The sequence below is a fragment of the Vicugna pacos genome, chromosome 16 (assembly GCF_048564905.1).
Source record: "Vicugna pacos chromosome 16, VicPac4, whole genome shotgun sequence".
In the NCBI taxonomy this organism is placed as follows: domain Eukaryota; kingdom Metazoa; phylum Chordata; class Mammalia; order Artiodactyla; family Camelidae; genus Vicugna; species Vicugna pacos.
The window spans coordinates 48,890,743-48,911,332 of NC_133002.1; the positions used below are offsets into that span (position 1 = coordinate 48,890,743).

The window sequence follows — 20,590 nt, forward strand, 5'->3', positions numbered from 1 at the left end:
TTTATTACCCAGCATATAGCTTTGTGTTGAGGTTGAGCTTAGTGTTATCTCTCAAATGAGATATAAGATGAGAGAGCAATTTGTAAGCCCCTTTTCCATGTGAGATTGGGGCAGGAGTATGAGGGCAGAGCACATGGGGGCAGGAGACCTTAGGAGGAAGGATTAGGCTAAGAGGCTTTTTGAAGCATTTGTTTTGACTTTCCAATTAAATCAAGTATTTGAGAAAGTACTGTTTACATGCAAGGTGTGTGTCGGGTACTGTGGGATTCAGAGAAGGGTGGGACATAGTTCCTGCCTTTTATTGAATGTGAAGTGTAGTAACTGCCAAAACATCTGTGGCTTGGGCTGGAAGAGCCTTGAGACCCATAGGATTAGACCAATAGGGGTTTAAAGAAGGTGGATTTTTAGAATGGAGGAAAGAAGTTAAAAATAGGAGGGTCAAGAGATTGGAAAAGGAATAGAATTGCAAAAGGAGAGAAGTAGGGACTAGGGCTTTCAGGTTTGGTTTGATCAAGAAGTTACTTCATCCCAACTATGTCCAAATTTACTTAAATCTTAGAAGGAGCAGAGGAGAAAAATTAATGTCCTTCTGTGTTGCAGATGATTCGAAGAACTTCTCCATCCAAGTTCGGCAGGTGGAGGATTACCCTGTGGACATCTACTACTTGATGGACCTGTCTTATTCCATGAAAGATGATCTGTGGAGCATCCAGAACCTGGGTACCAAACTGGCCTCCCAGATGCGTAAGCTCACTAGTAACCTGCGGATTGGCTTCGGGGCCTTTGTGGACAAGCCTGTGTCACCATACATGTTCATCTCCCCACCAGAGGCCCTCAAAAACCCCTGCTACGAGTAAGTCTCTCCTCTAGAAGCCAGGGACGCACCCCTCCCCTTTGCCTCAGGCAGGTCCAAGTGTTGCTTCCTATTTCTAGCTCTAGGGTAGCTTCATTGGCTGCCTTCTGGCCAAATCGTATCTCTCCTCTACTGTCTACCTTGATCTTCATGTCTGGCAAGTGGGCCAACCCATTGATCTGGAGTGTTTTATTAATAGAGTCCAAGGCTGTTTGGAGAGCTAGAAAGAAGATTTCATCTGCTTCTTGGTCTTGGTCACAAATAAATAGTAGACAAGAGAGAATGGGAGGGAAATGAGATTAAAAGTAGAGAAAATTTATGGATGGGTGAACTAGAGGAATTATGATTTTAGAAGGATTGATTCCATTGTTATTGTCATTATTTTCCTCCTCATTATCAAGAGTATGAGTCCTGCGGAGTTAAAATGCAAAGAATTAAAATGCAAAGAATTAAACCCTAAAGGAGTAGTATTTATTGACCCTCTAATTAGTCTAAGTTGCTAAGTGTCCCTCTGTTGAGACTTTGGCTTACAAACTGAATGGCTTATTTATTTAATTGGTGGAGACTCTGCAAATCCATGGATTATAATTTAAAATGATGATTCCTGAGCATGACCAGGTATGAATTTACCTTTTAGGTGTGAAAGTTACATGATGTGCCCTTTTAACTTCTGCCTGAGTGTAAGGTTCCCCAGTAAAGGTGTCGGTCATCAGTCAAACAAATAAGCCATTGGGCTGTGGATGGAAATGCTCTTGTTTGGCACAGATCTATCGGTTTATTGAGAATTCAGAAATAGTAAGTTATTGATGAACTTTTGCTTTGTTATTGTGTTAACGTTACTTCAGAGGAGCGTTTAAGTATAAGGTGGTAGCAGCAGCAGCCAGAGCCTTACTCTGGCCTAAGAGCCTTCCACACAGGAACTCATTCAAGGCTCACAACTCTTACGAGATACGTGCTATCACGTCCCCATTTTTTCATAAGTTAGGCATAGAGAAGCTTGCCTAGGGCCCCAGGACTAGTAAGTGAAGGAGCTGGCATTTGAACCCCTGCAGTCTGTTTCCACAGTTCTCTCTTATCCTCTGGCAAGCTGGAGGTGAGATCATGTGATGCCTTAGGTGGTTTGCGGGTTTGGAGTCTAAACTGCCTGGGTAACTGTAGTTGTGCAGAACTGGCCTGGCATACCGCCAGCCGTATTTGTCTCCGTCTTTTCCCCTCCCGCTCCCCTGGCAGCCTCTTCTGTGAGGTGTCTGCTTAGATGACCTCTTTCCTTCCCCAGTATGAAGACCACCTGTTTGCCCATGTTTGGCTACAAACACGTGCTGACACTAACGGACCAGTGGACCCGCTTCAATGAGGAGGTGAAGAAGCAGAGTGTGTCACGGAACCGAGATGCCCCGGAGGGTGGCTTTGATGCCATCATGCAGGCTACAGTCTGTGATGTGAGTTTGGAGGGTATGGAGTGCCACTTCCTTCCCCATTTTGATCTGTGCCAACCATGCTGGCACAGATCAAAGTGGAGAAGGAAGTGGTACAACTGTGGGGATTTTTGTGTGAAATAAGAGATAGGAGCTAAGCAGAGCTTCGTGCAGCATGAGCAATGTTGTATCCACTCCTTGGCCATAGCTGGTGTTTTTTTGAACCTCAGTGGTTCCATGTGTTTTCTGAGGAGAGTATCTCCCCACCTTCTCTGGAAGTGTATCAGAGTCAAGGCTGGGTTAACTTAACCTCGGCAAAGTGGCCAGATGTTCAGATGGGATTTCTTCTAGCCCAGCCCAGCTCTGTGGATACAGGTGGGTTTCTAGATGGGCCACATGATTATCATTGAAAAAGTTATATTTGGAGTTGAAATAGACACCTTTCAGCTGCTTGAACTAATAAGCTCTGAGGCTGTTTTCCTAAGAGAACAGAAACCCCGAGTTAGAAAGCTCCAGCTTGTGTTTCAAGGACTGGGACTGAGGCCCTTCTCCAAGACAACTTGTTAGCCCTTCAGGTAGGGAGCTCTTTGGGTCTTTGTTTTCTGCCAGTGACATGGGTAAAGTTGCTGTCTCTATTTTGCCTTTTTTTTTTTTTTAACAGGAGAAGATTGGCTGGAGGAATGAGGCATCCCACTTGCTGGTGTTTACCACTGATGCCAAGACCCACATAGCGCTGGATGGAAGGCTGGCAGGCATTGTCCAGCCCAATGATGGGCAGTGTCACGTTGGCAGTGACAACCATTACTCTGCCTCCACTACCATGGTGAGATGCTTGGTGCCACCTGCACTCCCTTTTCACTGTAGCCAGGATTGCTCTAACACAGGCAGAGTCTGTGTATGAATATGAAAATGGCAGCCCTTCCTCTGGGCAAGGTGCAGGGCTCTCTCCAGCCTGCCTTCACTCTCTCACCCACTGGACACCCTCATCCAGGGTACAACCAGCACAACCATTAGAGATGGTCCTGGCTGTGGTCAGTAATACCACTTCCTCCACTGCCTCCAGCACCACCAGCAGCAGCAAGCAGCATGGCTTACAGATTGGACCCAAAGGACTTATGTAGGTCTGGCTGGAAAGCAGTTCATCCTGTCTGCTATGCACAGATTAGCCCCTTTTTGGAATACCATGCTTACTTGTAGTTATTGGAAGAAGACAGAGGAAAAAGAGACAAAGATCATCAAATCATGGAGAGCCAGTCCTGTGAGGAAAGGTTAAAGGGCTGAGAGTCATTTAGCTGGAATGGAAGAAGGCTAAGGGATGGCTTAGCTGAGACATGAGAAGACTTTTTAAAAATTTTTTTTTATTAACACTGGTTTATAATTATGTAAGTTTAATGTGTACAATGTTGTATTTCTACTTCTGTATACACTACAGTGTGCTCACCACCAAAAATTTAGTTTCCGCCTGTCACCATACAGTTGATCCCCTTCCCCCATTTCACCCTCCCCCTGTCCTTTCCCCTCTGGTAACCACTACTCTGCATAAGAAGACTTCTATGCCCACAGAAGGTTCAAAAAGAGGAAAGGAGTATGTATTGAAACAGGAGAAATTGCAGTAAGCCATAAGGAAAATGTACAGACCTGCAGAATGCTGAGTGTTTAGGGGGAGGTGTGAACTCTTTCATCCCTTGAAGACATATGGCAACTACCTCATCTAGGTGGCTTAAAGGTACACCTGTGTAAAGGCAGGGGCCTGAGCTGGGTGATCTCATGAGCTCCCTGCAAGGTCTAGGGTCCCAGGGACATGTTCACAGTTTACCAGCATCCCCATTGTGGCTTGAGTTCCTTGGTGTTAGCTATATCTAGGTGGAGCACTACCAGGCAATGGGTAAGTCAGTAACCATTGACACCTAGTCTATGCAGGGCCTTACAGGGGCCGAGGGAGAGAAAGAAACTATGTAAGGTTCTACCCTTAGGGAGCTTTCAGTTTAGCTGAAGAGATGTGGTACCAGTAGCACAAGATGCATGATTAATGCTAACTGGACAGAACAGTCAATAAGGGCTTTAGGTATTCAAAGGAGAAAAGCTCATTATGAACTGGGATGGTCAAGGAAGGCCTCCTGGAGGAGGTGGGATCTGAGCTGGGTCCCTAAGGAAGGAGGAAGACTACCAAAAGGAAGGCCACTCCAGGTGGGAGAAAGACAGTGGGCCAGGTCAGTGGTAAGTGGAAGAGGGAGAGAGAAAAGGAAGGTTAAGACCGCATGGTGGAGGCTTGCAAGCACCAACCTAAGGCATTTTTCAATAGCTGCAAAACAGGAGGAAGCTTCAAAACAGAAAGGCCTGGCAGTACCTGGCCCAGACGGCGGGTGGGAAGGGACTGGGATTTTAAAATGTAGAATAGATAAACAAGGTTGTACGGTGTAGCACAGAGAAATATATACAGGATTTTGTGGTGGATCACAGCGAAAGAGAATGTGACAATGAATGTATGTACATTCATGTATAACTGAAAAATTGTGCTCTACAGTGGAATTTGACACAACATCGTAAAATGACTATAACTCAAAAAAAGTATATATAAAAAAAAAGAAAAGAAGCTGCTTCTTGGTATGAACATATCAAATTTGAATAGGAAGAAAGAAGTGCTTAGTTTTGGCACTACCAGCCGGTACTTCTTCATCTGTCTCTGGAGTTCACCACTAGGTTTGTGTTGTGTTTACACATTGATTATGGGGTTAAAAGGTTTAAGTACCACCACTGTCTGGGCCTTGGCCTGAGTTAGCCATCATCTAAGGCTTAGAACCCAGAGGTGTATGCAAATAGACTTTTTAACTAACCTCCACAGTCTCCCTTTTCACAGGATTATCCCTCTCTTGGGCTGATGACTGAGAAGCTATCCCAGAAAAACATCAATTTGATCTTTGCAGTGACTGAAAATGTAGTCAGTCTCTACCAGGTGACTATGCCTTTGGGGCTTCCTGGAGAGGGAGTAGGGCCTGTGATGGGTGGGCCTGTGTCAGGGAACTGGCCCACACTAGCTTTGGCCATGGTCCCCAACTGGGAAAGACCCGGGAGCTAATGACTCCTCTTGGCAGCCTCTCTCCTTCAACCTTGAACCTAGCAGGATGGGTGTTTGATGTTTGCATTGGTGGAGGGGAGTAATTCAGTGGGAAGAGGAGTGTGAGAGGTTCTCTGTAATTTTGCTCAGGGCTGAAAAACTGCTAGATTTATTCCTGGCAGTGACAAGTAAAATATCCCATCCTTCCCTCAGTTTCCATTTCAAGACCGTCATCTGATCTGGGGAGGGCTTTTGTAGACCAGCACCGTCATCAGTCGTCCCTGGACACCTTTGTCTTCCTTTCTAGAACTACAGTGAGCTCATCCCAGGGACCACAGTGGGGGTTCTGTCTACTAATTCCAGCAATGTCCTCCAGCTCATTGTTGATGCTTATGGGGTAAGTGTCTTATATTGGGAACAAGCCTGCCAAGAGTCCACTTAGGCATTTCCCAGGAGGGCTCCGATTTGGGAGTCCTGGTTGCCAGTCCACCATGCAGCTTTCACAGCCTTCCTCTTGTCCTTCCAGATGCCAGGTGATACCCAGCACTGGGAGGAGTGCAGCCTTCTGAGAGAGAAATGGCTCAGAAAGGAACACTAGGGAACCTTAGGGAGAATGGGGGAAGAGTCTAGAGAAGGTAGAAGGGAAAGAAAGGATGGAGCTGATGGTGAGGAGGAGCAGGACCCTGAAACTGGAGAGGGGCGGGGTAGAGAGTGAGGAAGAGCTACGCTCCAGCCATAGAGAAAAGAGGGAGCTGAGCCATGGGAATGTGGGGTTGATTAATAACTATGTAGAAAGTGCTACGACCCAAGGCAACCAGTATTATTAGCACTCGCCTCTTGCACATCCTTGAGGCCTGCAGGAGGGCCTAGCTGGGTTCGTTTTTACCCAGACTCGCCTAGACACAAGTGGAGAAAGACAGAGAGCTGGTCCTGGGCAGGAATACAGCAGGAAGGAGGCTCCTGGGGTGCTCGGCAGCTTCCAGGTGAACCTCAGCATCTGGCACTGCAAGGGAGTGCAGGACCACCCGGTAGATTTTGCTCAAGATGGAATTGGCTCCTACTCATTTCCTCTCTGCCCATTTTCTTACCTTCTTTTGTCCTTTTCTGCTCAGAAAATCCGTTCTAAAGTGGAGTTGGAAGTGCGTGACCTCCCTGAACAGTTGTCATTATCCTTCAATGCCACCTGTCTCAACAACGAGGTCATCCCAGGCCTTAAGTCTTGTGTTGGACTCAAGATTGGAGACACGGTGAGGTGGGCTGGGCAGGGGCTGAAGCTGCAGCTTTGACCATGGCCTGTGCTCCGAAGTGTCTTTGGGCACCCCTCCCCTTCCTCCCCTGTATTTTCTTCCTAAATGTCCTCACAAGTTAGATGTAATGGAGCTGCCAGCCTTTTCCTCTGAGGCTTCTGTTGCCTAAAACTTCTCTGTCTGTCCAGTAATTTCACCGTCAGAGTTTTTTAAAACTTGCATTTAGGTTACCCCTGTTTATGCACAATCGATTGCAAATGAAAACATTTCTTACCTTCAGCCCCCGACTGGTCTCCAGACTCCTCTAAGGTAATGAATGCCTTTCTTTGCTCCACAGTGTAAAATGGCAGTGTCATCTATAAATACTTTTTGAGCACCAACTTTGGGTTAAGCATTGTTCTACCTGCTGAAGATCTGACAGCAAACAAAATAGGCAAAAGTAACCCCCCCCTCGTGGAATTTCAGACTGACTGCAAATGTCCATTTTGCCCCTTCACTCCCTCTATGGCTTTCCTTCCTTAGTGGTTGGTTCTCTGCTTCTGCTTTAGGGGAGAGAGGATGATGAAGAGGGTGGGAGAAAGGAGGGGGATATCTATACCTGTATCACCTGTATTTATATCATCTGTGTCTATATATCTATCACCATCCATCCATCCCTCTGTCTATATTCTAGGCACATGTGCACACACCGTATGTAAGAAATATTGGCCTGAAATGTGTTTGATTGCACAGGTGATGAAATGTAATGTGGAAATTGAGTGGTTGATCCCGAACCTGTGGTTGGCCACTGAGTCGCATTGTGTGATGCAAAATTGTGCTTTGTGTATCCCAACGATATTATGTAATCAGTCCTGTTAGCTTAGTTGGCCAGGGCAGGGTGTATGCAAGATCACTGGTTCTGTTCTGTTTGAGCTGGTTTATTTCACATTTGGCATTAAAGGGAAAAACTGTCTCATGACTGTAGACCATGTCTACACCCAGCCAGGTACGTGTGCCAGTTTTAGGCACAACTGCACAACTATCCCCTGGCTCTTGGTAGTGGGAAGGCTGAGGAACTCCAGGTTGCTGGAAGATAGGACACCCAGTTTGGGTATCCTTGGGCAGGGTAGGGAGCAACTTCTTTCCCTCCAGGGCTGGAGTGTTAATAGGGTCCACCAGTGTCTGAATTCGATGTTACTTATCTTACAGGTGAGCTTCAGCATTGAGGCCAAGGTACGTGGCTGTCCCCAGGAGAAGGAGAAGTCCTTCACCATCAAGCCTGTGGGTTTCAAAGACAGCCTCACTGTCACGGTCACCTTCGATTGCGACTGTGACTGCCAAGCCCAGGCTGAGCCTTACAGCCACCGCTGCAACCATGGCAATGGGACCTTTGAGTGTGGGGTGTGCCGCTGCGGGCCTGGCTGGCTGGGGTCCCAGTGCGAGTGCTCGGAAGAGGACTACCGCCCCTCCCAGCAGGACGAGTGCAGCCCCCGGGAGGGCCAGCCCATCTGCAGCCAGCGGGGCGAATGTCTCTGTGGCCAGTGTGTCTGCCACAGCAGTGACTTTGGCAAGATCACGGGCAAGTACTGTGAGTGTGATGACTTCTCCTGTGTCCGCTACAAGGGGGAGATGTGCTCAGGTGAGTAAAGCTGCACACCCCTCCCCTCCTGGTACCCGCACAGCCTCACACATCTGCTGCTGCCTCTGGAAACGCATGCAGGTCAGGGCTTGCTTGAGGAGGGCACAGGAAGGCCCAGGGGCAAAACTGAGTAGATGGCACTCCAATGGCAGAAAACAGAAATGAGGTTCTCTTTGATTCCTCTCTACTCCCTATGTCCTTGCTCAAGGGCACAAGGGGAAAAAATGAGCTTCTGCTTCTGGGGGGAGGAGTTTCTCTCCTCTTCTGCTCGTGTTTTAAGTCACTGGCTCCTAATCTTTTCAAGGATATGGACCAACCCCTTTTTAAGGTTTAAAAAAAAAATCACTTTTTGATGGTGATTAAATTTTTAGTGTACATAGATTTGGAAAACACATAATGTCAGAATATGTAGTGAAGTTAGTAATAATTATTTTACATGGATTAATTTTCTATCACAAAAGATGTGGAAAATAGTAGTAGATACGCAAGATATTGGAGCACATTTGATGAGCCAATACACTCCAGCCCTGAGGCTCCCTGGAAAACAGTGAGCTCTTATTAAATGTTGGTGCTATTTTGTTATCACTATTGGTATACTGTTACTCTTTGTACTCTAGATCTCTGCTGTCTAATATGGTGGCTATTTAAATTAATCAAGTTTAATTAAAATGTAAGTAAATTTAAATTTAAATCAAATTAAATAAACAATAAAAAAATTAGTTCCTTTGTCTCTCCACTAGTGGCTGCCCTGTTGGACAGCACAGATAATTATTGGATAGCACTGCCACAGAGAGTCCCAGCCTGCAGACTGGGGATTATGATTTTGAGTCCTTCTACCCGCAGGATGGTGATAACTGAGCTGTTGTCCTTCTCATTTCAAAATTCAGTAAATTCCTGAGGCCCACTGATCATCTCAAGCCGGTTTCTCCTTGCCCCAAAGACTACTCCTGGGGCACTTCCTCAGCTAGAAGTCCAACTGAGGTTAATGTCGTCTTTGTCTGCATCACACTGGCAACCCTCCCAGAGGCAGTTAGGCAGTCTGAGTTGTCCCTGGGCACTGGGGATGCATTTTTGCTGGGCTGTAATCACTGTGGCTTGATCCCTGTTGTGAGAGATAGATTGAAGATCTTTGTAGACTGGTTGGGACTGGTTTATGGGTGTACTGTGACCAATCAAACGGAGATTATAATTGGCTTCTGGGGTGATCAAATCCATGACCCAGATTGGCTTCACTTGCATTGGGGTTCTAAACCAGCTGCGCTGATCCACCCAGAGGTTCACTCTAACATCAGCCTTTATAAAAGCTTGATTAGAAAGGTAAATCTGTGTCATTCTAAGGCATGTCCAAGTCGTATAAAAATGGCTCCTATTTATTACCTGCAGCATTGTTTCCTTTGCTCATGCCAACACAATTTGAGAGAGAGATGGGAGAAAAACAGTATCAGAGAGATTATGGGTGAGAGATCAGATATGAACAGACACACACACACACACACACACACACACACACACACACACACAAACAGCAGTTTGAATTAGTGAGTGAGGCAGGAATTTCAGTTCATTTTAATATTAAATAGTATTTGCATCATATTCAGAGCACTAAAGGGAATAATTAAGTTTGATGCAAGAGACCCAGGAGGAGCAGGTTGGGATTGAGAAGAGGGTTACCCTAGGAGAGGCATGCATGTGGCCGATGGCAGGGGTAGAGAGGACACCAGGGAGGGAGGGAGGCCCACTGCTCCTCCACAGCCTGATTGTTCCTGCTCTGGTGTGAGGTGGTGTGGGAGGGATCCTGGCCAGAGTGTGTTTCCTTTGGCCTCTGGCCCCACTGAAGCCACAAAACAAAGCTGCCTGGGTCAGCAGCCCTGGTTCCTGCCTCCCACCAGTGAAAGAACAGCTCGTCCTCAGCGTGCTCCAGCATGTGACACGGGAGAACCCCAGGCAGCGCTGCAGCCTCTCAGGGTGCGGGGCGCCCACTAGCTTCAGGTGTGGACCTTGTGGTGCTGTCATCACATTCTCCAGTGACAGATACTCAGGGACACAGGCACTTGGTCCATATGGGTGAACAGGGGTCATGTGTGATTCCTGACCTGGCCAGAGCTTATAGCCCAGATGATGAACAGGGGTCATGTGTGATTCCTGACCTGGCCAGAGCTTATAGCCCAGCTTGACATGGTCCATCCCCAGAGCTGCTGGCCTGGTCTGTTCTTTGCCTCAAACAGGGGTTCATGAGGCAGGAGCGCTATGACTTGGCCATCGCTTCAGCACCTGGCCTTTCCTGTCCTCTCCTCCCCACTGGCGGCATGGTTTTTGTGATTTCACAGTAGCAGCACCCCTCAGACATCAGGGAGTCCATTCTTGTCCTCAAGGGACTCTTCCACTCACCACATCCACGAACATAGATTGATCAGGCACCCATCTGTGCCTGGTCCTGTGCTGTGTGCTGTAGCGTTGTGCTGGGATAGAGAGGCAGGAATAAGACAGTTATGCCCTCCATGAACTTCCCTAAGGAGAATTCACAGTGCGAGGCAGAACGTGCTAGATCCCAGAAGGGTGGTGTCCTCAGGGAATGTTACAGGAGTCCACCGGAGAGAGACCCACCGTGGACAGGGAACGGCTGGGTGGCTTCATGGAAGAGGTGGGATGTCAAAGGAAGGGCTGGCCCCTTAAGGGGAGCAGCAGAGCAATACATCAGCCCAGAAGGTGAAGCTACATGGGGAGAGTCACTGCCTTCCCTCTGACCTGAAACTCCTTCCCCTCCCCTCCCCACCCCTCCCTTGCTGCTTCCTTCTTCTCGACCTCCCTTTTCTTTCTTACACTTTTTCTTCATTTCCCACCCTCCACCTCTGACTTTCCTGTGAATCCCGGCTCAGCCACCCTTTTGCTGGAGGGGTGCCAGTCCTGTGACATTATCACATTGTGGCTTCCTTTTAAGGGCTCACCCTGTCAGGGCTTTGGAGTCAGCCTCCTGGCTCCGGCTGGCCACTTCCACTCCCAGCCTCGCCCCCTGGCTTCTCAAAGATCACTTTGTTTTGCCTCACAAAGGAAACACTATGGGACAAGGAAGGGTTTCTGAGGAGACTGAGGTCTCCGAGTGCTGCCAGGCCTCTGTAGTGTCATCTTTTCCCTGTCTGGGGGCCCTGGCCAAAAGCTGGGTGTAGTGGACACTGTGGTGGTCCTGCTCTGCCGGCTGGGCCACCCGTCCTGCATCTGCTGTTAGGGCTGCTGCCCCCAGCTCACAGATGCCCCATCTCTGGAGAATTATTTTCAGCTGACAGGAGCTGTCTCGCCCTCAGAGCTTGGCCAATGACTGATGGACAGTGCCTTCACAAGTCCTTTGCCTCAAGATTCCTGTGGTGTCATTCATGCCCCTGGGGCTCACCGTGGGATCAGGCTGGAGGGAGTCTCAGGCTGAGACCACGTTCCTGCCAGCTTTTGCCTCCTGCCCTGTCCTGCTTCCCTCCTTCCCTTCCACTTCCTCAGTAAGTCACTTGAACGAGAATCCTCACCACAAGCTATACTTCTAGGGAACCCAACCTCACAATGCAGTTTTTCTTCTTTCTCCACCCTCTGCCAGCCCTGTATCTCTAACTCTCCAGAGACACTTGGCAGCTGGGACAGATGAGGCTAGGTCTCCCATCCTTCTTGGGGAACAGCCATTTCTTGCCAATACAGTGAAGGTGTGTCCGAGTCTTGAATGCCAGTGTGGGTCCTAGAGAATGGTGCTGGTTATCAGCCGTTCTGTTGTGGGTGATGCCCATCTGGAGGGACCCACAGTGGCCAAGAGACATGAGCCAGACCCCCTGGGGTCACTGGGGAGCAGTGGGTGCCAGCTAGTTGCTATGAGCCTGGCCATGGAACACCCTTTCCTCCACCACCTTGGCACCATGTGGCATGGTTTTCAGATCAATTCAGGTTACTTCCCCCTTGCTCCCGCCTTTCCTCTGATTAACAATCAGATTTTTATTATTCATCCACTTCTTCCTGATTCAGAGTCCTGGAGAATGAGTCACCTTTCTGCAGAGTTTAGGAGCCAAGTTTTAAAGCCTTGTTAAATGAATATTAGGAGAATATAGTGTTGAGGGTTAATGTCTGCATTTAAGCAGTCTAACCCTCTACCCCAGTCTCTCTCTCCCATTCCTATACTATGTAGGAAAGTGCATAGATCTTTGCTCTTAGGGCTGATGGCTCTTTGCAATACTATGACAGTGCAACCAGGGCACGTGTTGGTGAATATTGTGTGTATTTTCGGAACTGGGAGTAAACTATTTGACTATCCCTCCATGGTAGGAATGTTGCCTGTCTTGTTCACTGCTGAGTCTCCAGTGCCCAGCATGTGGTATGAGCTCAGTAAATATTTGCTGAATGAATGGGCAAATAAACAAACATTAATTGCATGCCTGCTCTGTGTCAGATGTTATGCTAATCAGTGTTGATGGAAAAATTAATATGGTATGTGCTCCCCCATCAGGGAGATCACAGTCTAGAAAGAGAAACAGTTAAGCAAGCAAATGGGTTGAACATAGGGTTGAAATAGAGGTATATATAAGTGCTAGGAGAACACATGGGCAGTTGATTTGGCCTGGGGAGGTCAGAAAAAGTGACAGAGGGGAAGGATCATTTGAGTTGAGCTTTAAAGGGTGAATAGGAGTTTGGTAGTGGTTACAGGAGGAAAGGGCATTTAGACAGAGGGAACAGTAATGCTGAGAAGCATGAGGGTATGAGGACAGTGTAGAAGACGGTGCACAGCTCAGTGTCGGGGCTAAAGTTAGAAATGTGAGGAGGGTGAGGAGAGGTAAAGCCAGAAAGCAGGTCGAGCTGCCATCCTGGGGTGGGGGCTTCACCTGCTGGTCTCCCCCTTTGGGCTGTGTGTTTTCAGGCCACGGCCAGTGCAACTGTGGGGACTGCCTGTGTGACTCCGACTGGACCGGCTACTACTGCAACTGTACCACGCGCACCGACACCTGCATGTCCAGCAACGGGCTGCTGTGCAGCGGGCGGGGCAAGTGCGAATGTGGCAACTGCGTCTGCATCCAGCCTGGCTCCTACGGGGACACCTGTGAGAAGTGTCCCACCTGCCCTGATGCCTGCACCTTTAAGAAGTGAGTGGGCAGGGCAGTGAGTTGGAGAGAGTTGGGTGTCTGGGTCAAGGGAGAGGGTCCACCAGACTATGCAGGTTCTGTCTCTTACCAAAGCTTTAGAGAGAGAAATCTGTTCCAGCAAATGATTAGCTTTCCTCTTTCCACTGCAAACTTGGGGGAAAGTTGGAGGGAGAGCCAAGCGTGAAGGGCACAGAGCAGTACCAGATGGACCGCAGTTGGAGAAACTTATCTCTTAGGCTGGATCCTGAATCTCTGAGTTGAGAGGAAGGCTCAACCAGGTAACTCCTCGGGAATGTTCCAGGGCTGATGGTCAGACTCTGGGAGATGTGGGGCTGTTGTTATGAAGGACTGTGTAAAACAGGAGAAGTTTACCACTACAAACTTCACTCATCTGAGAGTCAGAGGAAGCCCCTGTCAGCCCAAGTCTGTGGCCCTGTCGTTTCTCTTATGGCGTTCCGGGCGTGCAGCCTGCACGTTTGTACAGGGTCCTGTGCTCGGAAGGGCCCCACACTTGGTTTAATGCTCTGCTGTCATTCATTCTCTTGAAATTCCTACTAATTTTTGAACGAGGGACCTGACATTTTCATTTTGCACTGGGTCTCCAAATTACATGACTGGTTCTGACTTGAATGCTCCCAGAAGTGGCAGAGGGTTCACCCTCCTGGCAGAGTCTTAGACAGGACATGAAGAAGTTTAATGAAGGTACCTGGGGCCCTACCTATGAGTCAGTAAGGCCGTCCCACCCCTGAATGCCAGACTTGACTATCTGAGCCCCCGAGGATCATCTCACAGATGTTTTTGTTGGTATGTTTTCAGCTGCTTTCTGGGTGTACGGCAGGCAGAGCCAGACTGAAACACACTTAGATTTGTTCCTTCCTTGCCTTCATCCCTGTGTCTTTTCTTCTGTAGGGAGTGCGTGGAGTGTAAGAAGTTTAACCGGGGAGCCCTGTACGAGGAGAATACCTGCAGCCGTTACTGTCGTGATGACATTGAGTCTGTGAAGGAGCTTAGTAAGTTCGGTGTGTCATAGAGTTGCACACACCCAGGTTCTAAGTTTTTCTGCTTTAATCCCAGAAACTATCCAACTCTCATCTGTAAAATGGAAGAGTAATTCCTACCTCAAGGCATGTTGTGCAGGCCAGATGTACAGTAGGCACTTAATAAAAGCTGGCTTCCCTGAGAGTCTTCCTGGATCTCCACTAATTTGTTTAGCAATTCCTCCCCCTTCTGCTCCCCAGAGTTCACAGGCTCAGCAAGATCCTGCAAATAACTTATAAATTATGTATAAATCAGGCAACACCAACTTTACCACCCCAAGGAAAGGAGGACAATGCACCTTATTTTACAGATGAAGAAACTGAGGCACAGGGTGGGGAAGTAGTTGCCCATGATAATCTTAGCTTAGTTGGCTAGTGAACATTTACTGAGTTTGCTTAACTAAGACTGTTAAGCAATGCCCAGGCATACAGCTTTGCTGGTTGAGAGGGAAACCTTCACCCTTGTGGAGAGCCAGAATCATTAGCCTGAAGCCCCCTTTGGCTCTCTGGAAACCCCTCCTGGAGTAAGACAGATAGAAATACAGTGGAGAGCAAAACTCTTGCCTGCAATTATTCTGGTTTGTATTTCATCTTGACTTAAAAGGAAATGATCTTTGCTATGCTGTCAGCACATCTGATGTGGTAATCTGGGCCAGCTAGGCATTGGGTGGTGCCAGGGAGATGGCAATCTCTTTGGAGATAGCCATCGCTCATAAAGGCAGGAAACACATTTTCAGTGAGAGCCACAGTAAGATACAGCCAATCAGGCAGCTTCTGGGTGGAGGTGTTATGGGAAAGAGTCAGACCTCTGGGCCCTTTGGCTAATATCAGAAGCGGGGCTGGGGTGAGGGTAGTGATTTGGGGATTGAGTTTGAAGAGGCAGTTTTTCCTCTGGAGAAGAGCAGGCTTGCTATGATTAGCTTAGGTGGAAGAGGCTGCTGAGATGGGAGACATCTTTATCATCTAGACCAGATGGGTATTATAAGTTAGTTAATAAGTAGTACCCCCACCCTCTGCCATGACAATCATAAATGCTTATTTGTATGGAATTTTATAACTTACACAAGTTATAAAAGTATCTTTTCATGACCTTATTCTTCTCCCAACAACCTAGTGAAGTAGAACTTATAACTGTTGTTATCTTCATTTTGAGGTTGAGGAAGTTGAGTCTCAGGGAAGTTAAGTAACTTGCCCAAGCAACTTAGTGGTGGGTTAAGATTAGATCTATATCCTGAAATCCTTACTCTTTCTTTCCACTGTACTATGATACCACTGGTTTACCAAAGGTTTATTGAGTTCAAGTCTGTAGGATGTGCTTTGAGACTCATGTTCTACTCCTGCTGCATCACTTATCTGCTGTGTTGGGACATTTGCTTAACCTCATTGTGTGTCGGTTTTACCTCATCTGGGAAAGCTGGTGTAGGGCATAGTGCGGCTGGTGGAAGGTAACCCATAGTTCCACTCTCAGAATAACAGGTTTTAGAATTAGAAGGGATGAAGCCAATAAAACATGATGGGAGTCAAAGAAGAAGAGAGAGCTCTTGAGAGGAACACTGGATCAGAAGCGGAAATGGAAGAAATATAAGGGCTGAGTAAACAAACTACTGAGAATCACTGAGCAAGCAGAGAAGGGAAAGAGGGGGGAGGAAACAGCCACTGTGTGTCAGGTACTGTTTACTTAATGCTGTTTAATTCTTGACCATCCCTGTGAGTGAGGGTTTTTCTTCTGTAGAAGAAGAAAGGGAGATTTGATGAGGTCAAATGACTTACCAAAATCACACAGCTGGGAGGTGATAGAGCCAGACTTTGAATCAGATTATGTGATACTGTTATGTCATGTCCCTTCCAGAGGAAGGAATAAGAACCAAAGAGGACCTGCGGGAGACAAAGGACAGTAGTGAGGGTCATCTGGAGGCGATTGCCAGGCACTTGCCTGGCTCAAATGACACAGCCATCTCAAATCTAGGCATATTGCCTAACATCAAGCATAGGGTTTCCTGTCACGTACTTTCTCAGAAGTCCAGTGACTGGGGTTAGAGGGTGGCCCCATCTTCCAGGAATTGGCCCATTTTTCATTCTTCCATCCTGCCTCCTCCCCCAGAGGACAGTGGAAAGGATGCTGTGAATTGCACCTACAAGAATGAGGATGACTGTGTCGTCAGATTCCAGTACTATGAAGACTCCAGTGGGAAGTCCATCCTGTATGTGGTAGAAGAGCCAGGTGAGTGAACCCTGAGGGTCCTGACCCTGCCCCCAGGGAGAGGGAGAACTGTGTTAGGCAGTAACTTCCACCCATCACTCCTCTTAAACAGAACAGCCAGATTAAGCCTTCCAAGTGATAAGTTAGGGCCTGTATAAAATATAAATACTAGCAAGAAAGTGACTTGCTAGTTGAGGAGACAAAAATAAGAAGGTGGGTAAGGAGAGGAAGAAGGTAGGTCTGTATCTTGTCAAGAAACAGAATACAGCATGACATTTTTTGAGGTGATAATGTTAGGAAGTAAGGAATTTAAATTCTAGCACTTTTCCACACGAGGCATCTGCTCCACGAAGAGTTAAACGGTTTCCAAGAGCAACCTGCTTGCTTCTTCGGAGGAAGGCCTGATGGTTGGAGGTGTTGACCTTACCAGATTCACCATGAGGTGTAGTGAAGGGTTTGAGGCATCAGCTCAGGGCTGCCCTTAACGCTGAAAAGTTAGCCTTTGCTTTCGAGGCCCTCTGGAAGCAGGAGAGCTCATTCTGTCATACAGAGACCCACCACAGGTTTGTCACCATCCAGCGTGGTCAGCTTGCTTCCATCTTATTCCCTTTACCTCCCTTCTTCCCCTTAAACAACAGATTAAGATATCAATCATTAGACAGCATTTCTGAGTGCTTATTATATACTGGGCAGTGGGCGAGGTGCTGGGGATATAACGGTAAATAAGAGCCGCGTGACACTCACAGGCCATGGAGGGGAGAGCGTGTAAAGCAGTGATGACACTGCAGTGGGACAAGGGCTAAGGTGTGGCAGCTGTGGGGGTGGGAGGGGTGGACAGCAACTTTCAGGAGTGAAGGAATAGTCTCTGAAGGCAGAGGCTAAATCAGCTTGTCCCTTGACGTTCTTTACAGCTGTAGGAATTTCTTCAAATCATTGTTTTGACCAGGTGCCAGCCAACTTGTTCTGAAAAAGGCCAGATGTTAAATATTTTAGGCTTTGTGGGCCATGTGGTCTCTGCTGCGGCTACTTAACTCTGACACAGTAGCAGGAAAGCAGCAAATGAAGGGGCCTGGCTCTATTCATAAAACCAGGTGGCCAGCCGTGCGTAGCTCATGGGGCCATTGTTTGCTGGTTCCTCTTTAGGGCAGTGGTTCTCAAACTTTTGTATGTTACCCTGTTAAAAAAAAAATTCAGATTCCTGAGCCCTGTTGTACTTCCACAGCCTATGCGTCTTTTTTTTTTTTTTCATTAGTGCCCCTGGTAATTGTGATTTTCACCCCAGTGTTTGAATGCCTCTGCTGAGCCTTCTCAGACCTCCTCCCACCGCCATTCGCTCACTGGCTTTGATGCACCTGTTTGATTCTCATGGCAGCATTGCTCCCCTTCAGCCGGGCTTTCACCACACTGTCAGATTGCTTCTTTAATCACCTGTCTCCCTCGGTAGATCATAAGTTCCATGAACACAGGAATGGTGTCTGTGTTTTTATCCTCATACTTGGCTCAGTCATTTACAGAGAAGGTACTTAATCTGTGGTTTTTGAATGGATCAATAGGACTGATTATTCCCAGGAGACAATCAGACTTATATACATCTTAATATGTTTTGGGAGAATTTTGGCTTCTTGGAGAAGGAAGGGGATGCCAGTGGGAAAAGGGCTACATCTCTGTCACCGAGGGTGCTGCTGTCCCCTGGGTAGCAGAGGGCATGGGGTCCCCATCTGTGATATTGTTCATCAGCCTTTCTGGAGCTCCCACCTTTTATAAGGGGGAAGGAAGGTAAAGAAAGGGCATTACCTTAGTTTTATTCTGTGGCTCAAGGGAACGCTGACAGAGGGGAGGTGGAGAGGGAAGAGACAGCGTGTTTATCTGTGGGGTAGCCGATGTGGATTAACCTGGCTGTGACTCCCTCATACTCTCCCATCCACCCGTTGTAACACATTTCAGGGGTTTTTCCAAACCCACCCTATGTGTACCTTTGTCCCCTTTTCTTTCAGAAGGGCTTTGGGGTTTCACGTTACTTCATCTCTTTTCTACAACAACCCTGCTGGTGGTCCTGAGGTTATCACTCATCAGAATCCTTTGCCTTGGTACCTGAGGCTGGACTCAACTGCCTGGAGTTGTAGGGATCAAGGATGATGATAACTGGGATGGTATAAATACGTTTTCAGGCTTACTGCCAGTAGACCCCTTCTGCCGCATTAGGAGATGGGACCCCAGACCCACATTTCCTATCTTGTTGACCTGGAATTCCAAGTTCTGCCCCTCCTCTCACCCCTACCCCCCAACCATTTTCAGGGAGCTCTGGCTTTGTGTCGAGTATAGCATCTGGGGCCCTGGAGTGCAGGAAGAGATTATTCTTATTTGCTAACTCGTGCTCTTGAAGATGCTCTCTTTGAGGGGCTGAGCCACTGCAGGGCAGTAAAAAGGGCACTGCCAAGGAGTTTGACATTGGGCGAGTGGTGTTCAGCTGTCTGGGAATGAGCTCACCTGAGCTGGGCCCCCATCACTTCCAGATAGGAGTGCCTGATAAAATGCAATATGTGGTACATACTTATGCTAAAAAGTTACTTATGGTTTATATGAAATTCAAGTTTAACCGGACTTCCTGTACTTTCATTTGTCAAATCTGCTAATCTGACCCAGTGTTTCCTGACTTTGGGTCATCACCCGCTCTGGGTCCCCATCACTGGGGCTGGGAGGGCTTTCTAGAGACCACCTGAGCCTGTGTCTTCTTCCAGGAAGCCTGCTATCCACCCCTTTCAGGACAGACTATTAACAGATTTAATTTTCCCCTTGAAGATCTCCTGGTAGTCTACCTGTCCTGCCGTACTGACATGCAGAATTGAAGAGATTCCATTCTGAGGTTTAAGGGTCAGTCTTACCTCAGTCTTCCAGAGAAATCATAACTGCTTTTCCCAGAAGAACTGGGGTCCTTCAGTCCTGGGAACTTGGACGCTGGAACCTCATAGCCTCTCTCCAGACATTCCTTTAATTATAGACAGGTTGTAATTTGGTGGGGTGGGAAATAGCCTGCTTGGGTTGTGGTGATGGGTTTTTTTGGGTAGGATGTGATGAGCAAGTGTGTATGTTTAGAGAAGAAGGTGGGAGACAGTGTGGAAAGCAGGTGTGACTCCTCTCCAGATCCATCAGTACTCATGCATACCGACACCTAATTACATAACACCTGAGAAGTTACTGGAGCGAGGCTACTCATCAGAGCTCTGTGGTTTATGGGAAGCAGAGCTCTTCAGAGTACACTCAGCTTGGCCTTCAGAGGGGTGACGTACCTCTGTTTACGTTGGTTGTTGACTGGGGTTGAGCAGGAAGTCAGCGCTCAGTAGGCTTAGGGTTTTAGATGACTAAATATTTTTGGAAGAAACCCCAAAATATTGTCTTGGTTGGCAGGCCTCCTAGTCTCGAAGTATGCCAAAAAGGTCATTAGGTTCCCAGCCCTCAGGGGTGTAAATATTTCAACTAGGGTAACTCACTCAAAGGCCTACAGGAGCAGTAGCTGATATTTATTGAGTGATCTGAGATCTTTAAATATATTGAGCTTAATTATTTCTTAATTATTCTTCATAACAAATTTTTGAAGTCAGTGCTATAACTTTTATTTATTTATTTATTTATTTATTTTAATGGAGGCACTGGGGATTGAACACAGGACCTTGTGCATGCTAAGCATGCACTCTACTACTGAGCTACACCCTTCCCCCTAGTGCTATTACTTTTAGAGATGAAGAAACAGGAAACAGATACCTGGAAAGGTTAAATAATTTCCCAAAAGTCACATGGCAAAGTAAGTGGTAAGTCAGGATTCACATCCAGAATCTGGCTCCAGAGCCCACAGTCACACAGAATGAATGGCAAGTCACATTGGCTGCTCTGGCACACTGAAGAACATGTCCCATCTAAGAGGGGCAGCTACTCCTCAGCCCTAGCCATTTGCAACCCTATAAAAATACAGGTTCAGTGTTTCTAGATCTTTTGATTTTTTTTAAGAGAAGAAAAATAATCTGAAATTTTAGGGGGATAATCTCCTGATTATTCTGTGTTGACA

The 20,590-nt window shown here is 47.4% G+C and overlaps 1 protein-coding gene across 1 annotated transcript in view; it reads left to right on the forward strand.

Moving 5' to 3' along the window:
* The window catches only part of ITGB3 (integrin subunit beta 3), a 48,053-nt gene that overhangs the window by 22,471 nt on the left and 4,992 nt on the right, over nucleotides 1-20,590 (forward strand). Inside the window, exons 4-13 of the mRNA XM_072939359.1 lie at nucleotides 601-853; nucleotides 2,130-2,292; nucleotides 2,930-3,091; nucleotides 5,126-5,221; nucleotides 5,631-5,720; nucleotides 6,436-6,570; nucleotides 7,759-8,188; nucleotides 13,071-13,293; nucleotides 14,203-14,303; nucleotides 16,432-16,551. Of these exons, the coding sequence (XP_072795460.1) occupies nucleotides 601-853; nucleotides 2,130-2,292; nucleotides 2,930-3,091; nucleotides 5,126-5,221; nucleotides 5,631-5,720; nucleotides 6,436-6,570; nucleotides 7,759-8,188; nucleotides 13,071-13,293; nucleotides 14,203-14,303; nucleotides 16,432-16,551 (1,773 nt within the window). The remainder of the gene's footprint in view (nucleotides 1-600; nucleotides 854-2,129; nucleotides 2,293-2,929; nucleotides 3,092-5,125; nucleotides 5,222-5,630; nucleotides 5,721-6,435; nucleotides 6,571-7,758; nucleotides 8,189-13,070; nucleotides 13,294-14,202; nucleotides 14,304-16,431; nucleotides 16,552-20,590) is intronic.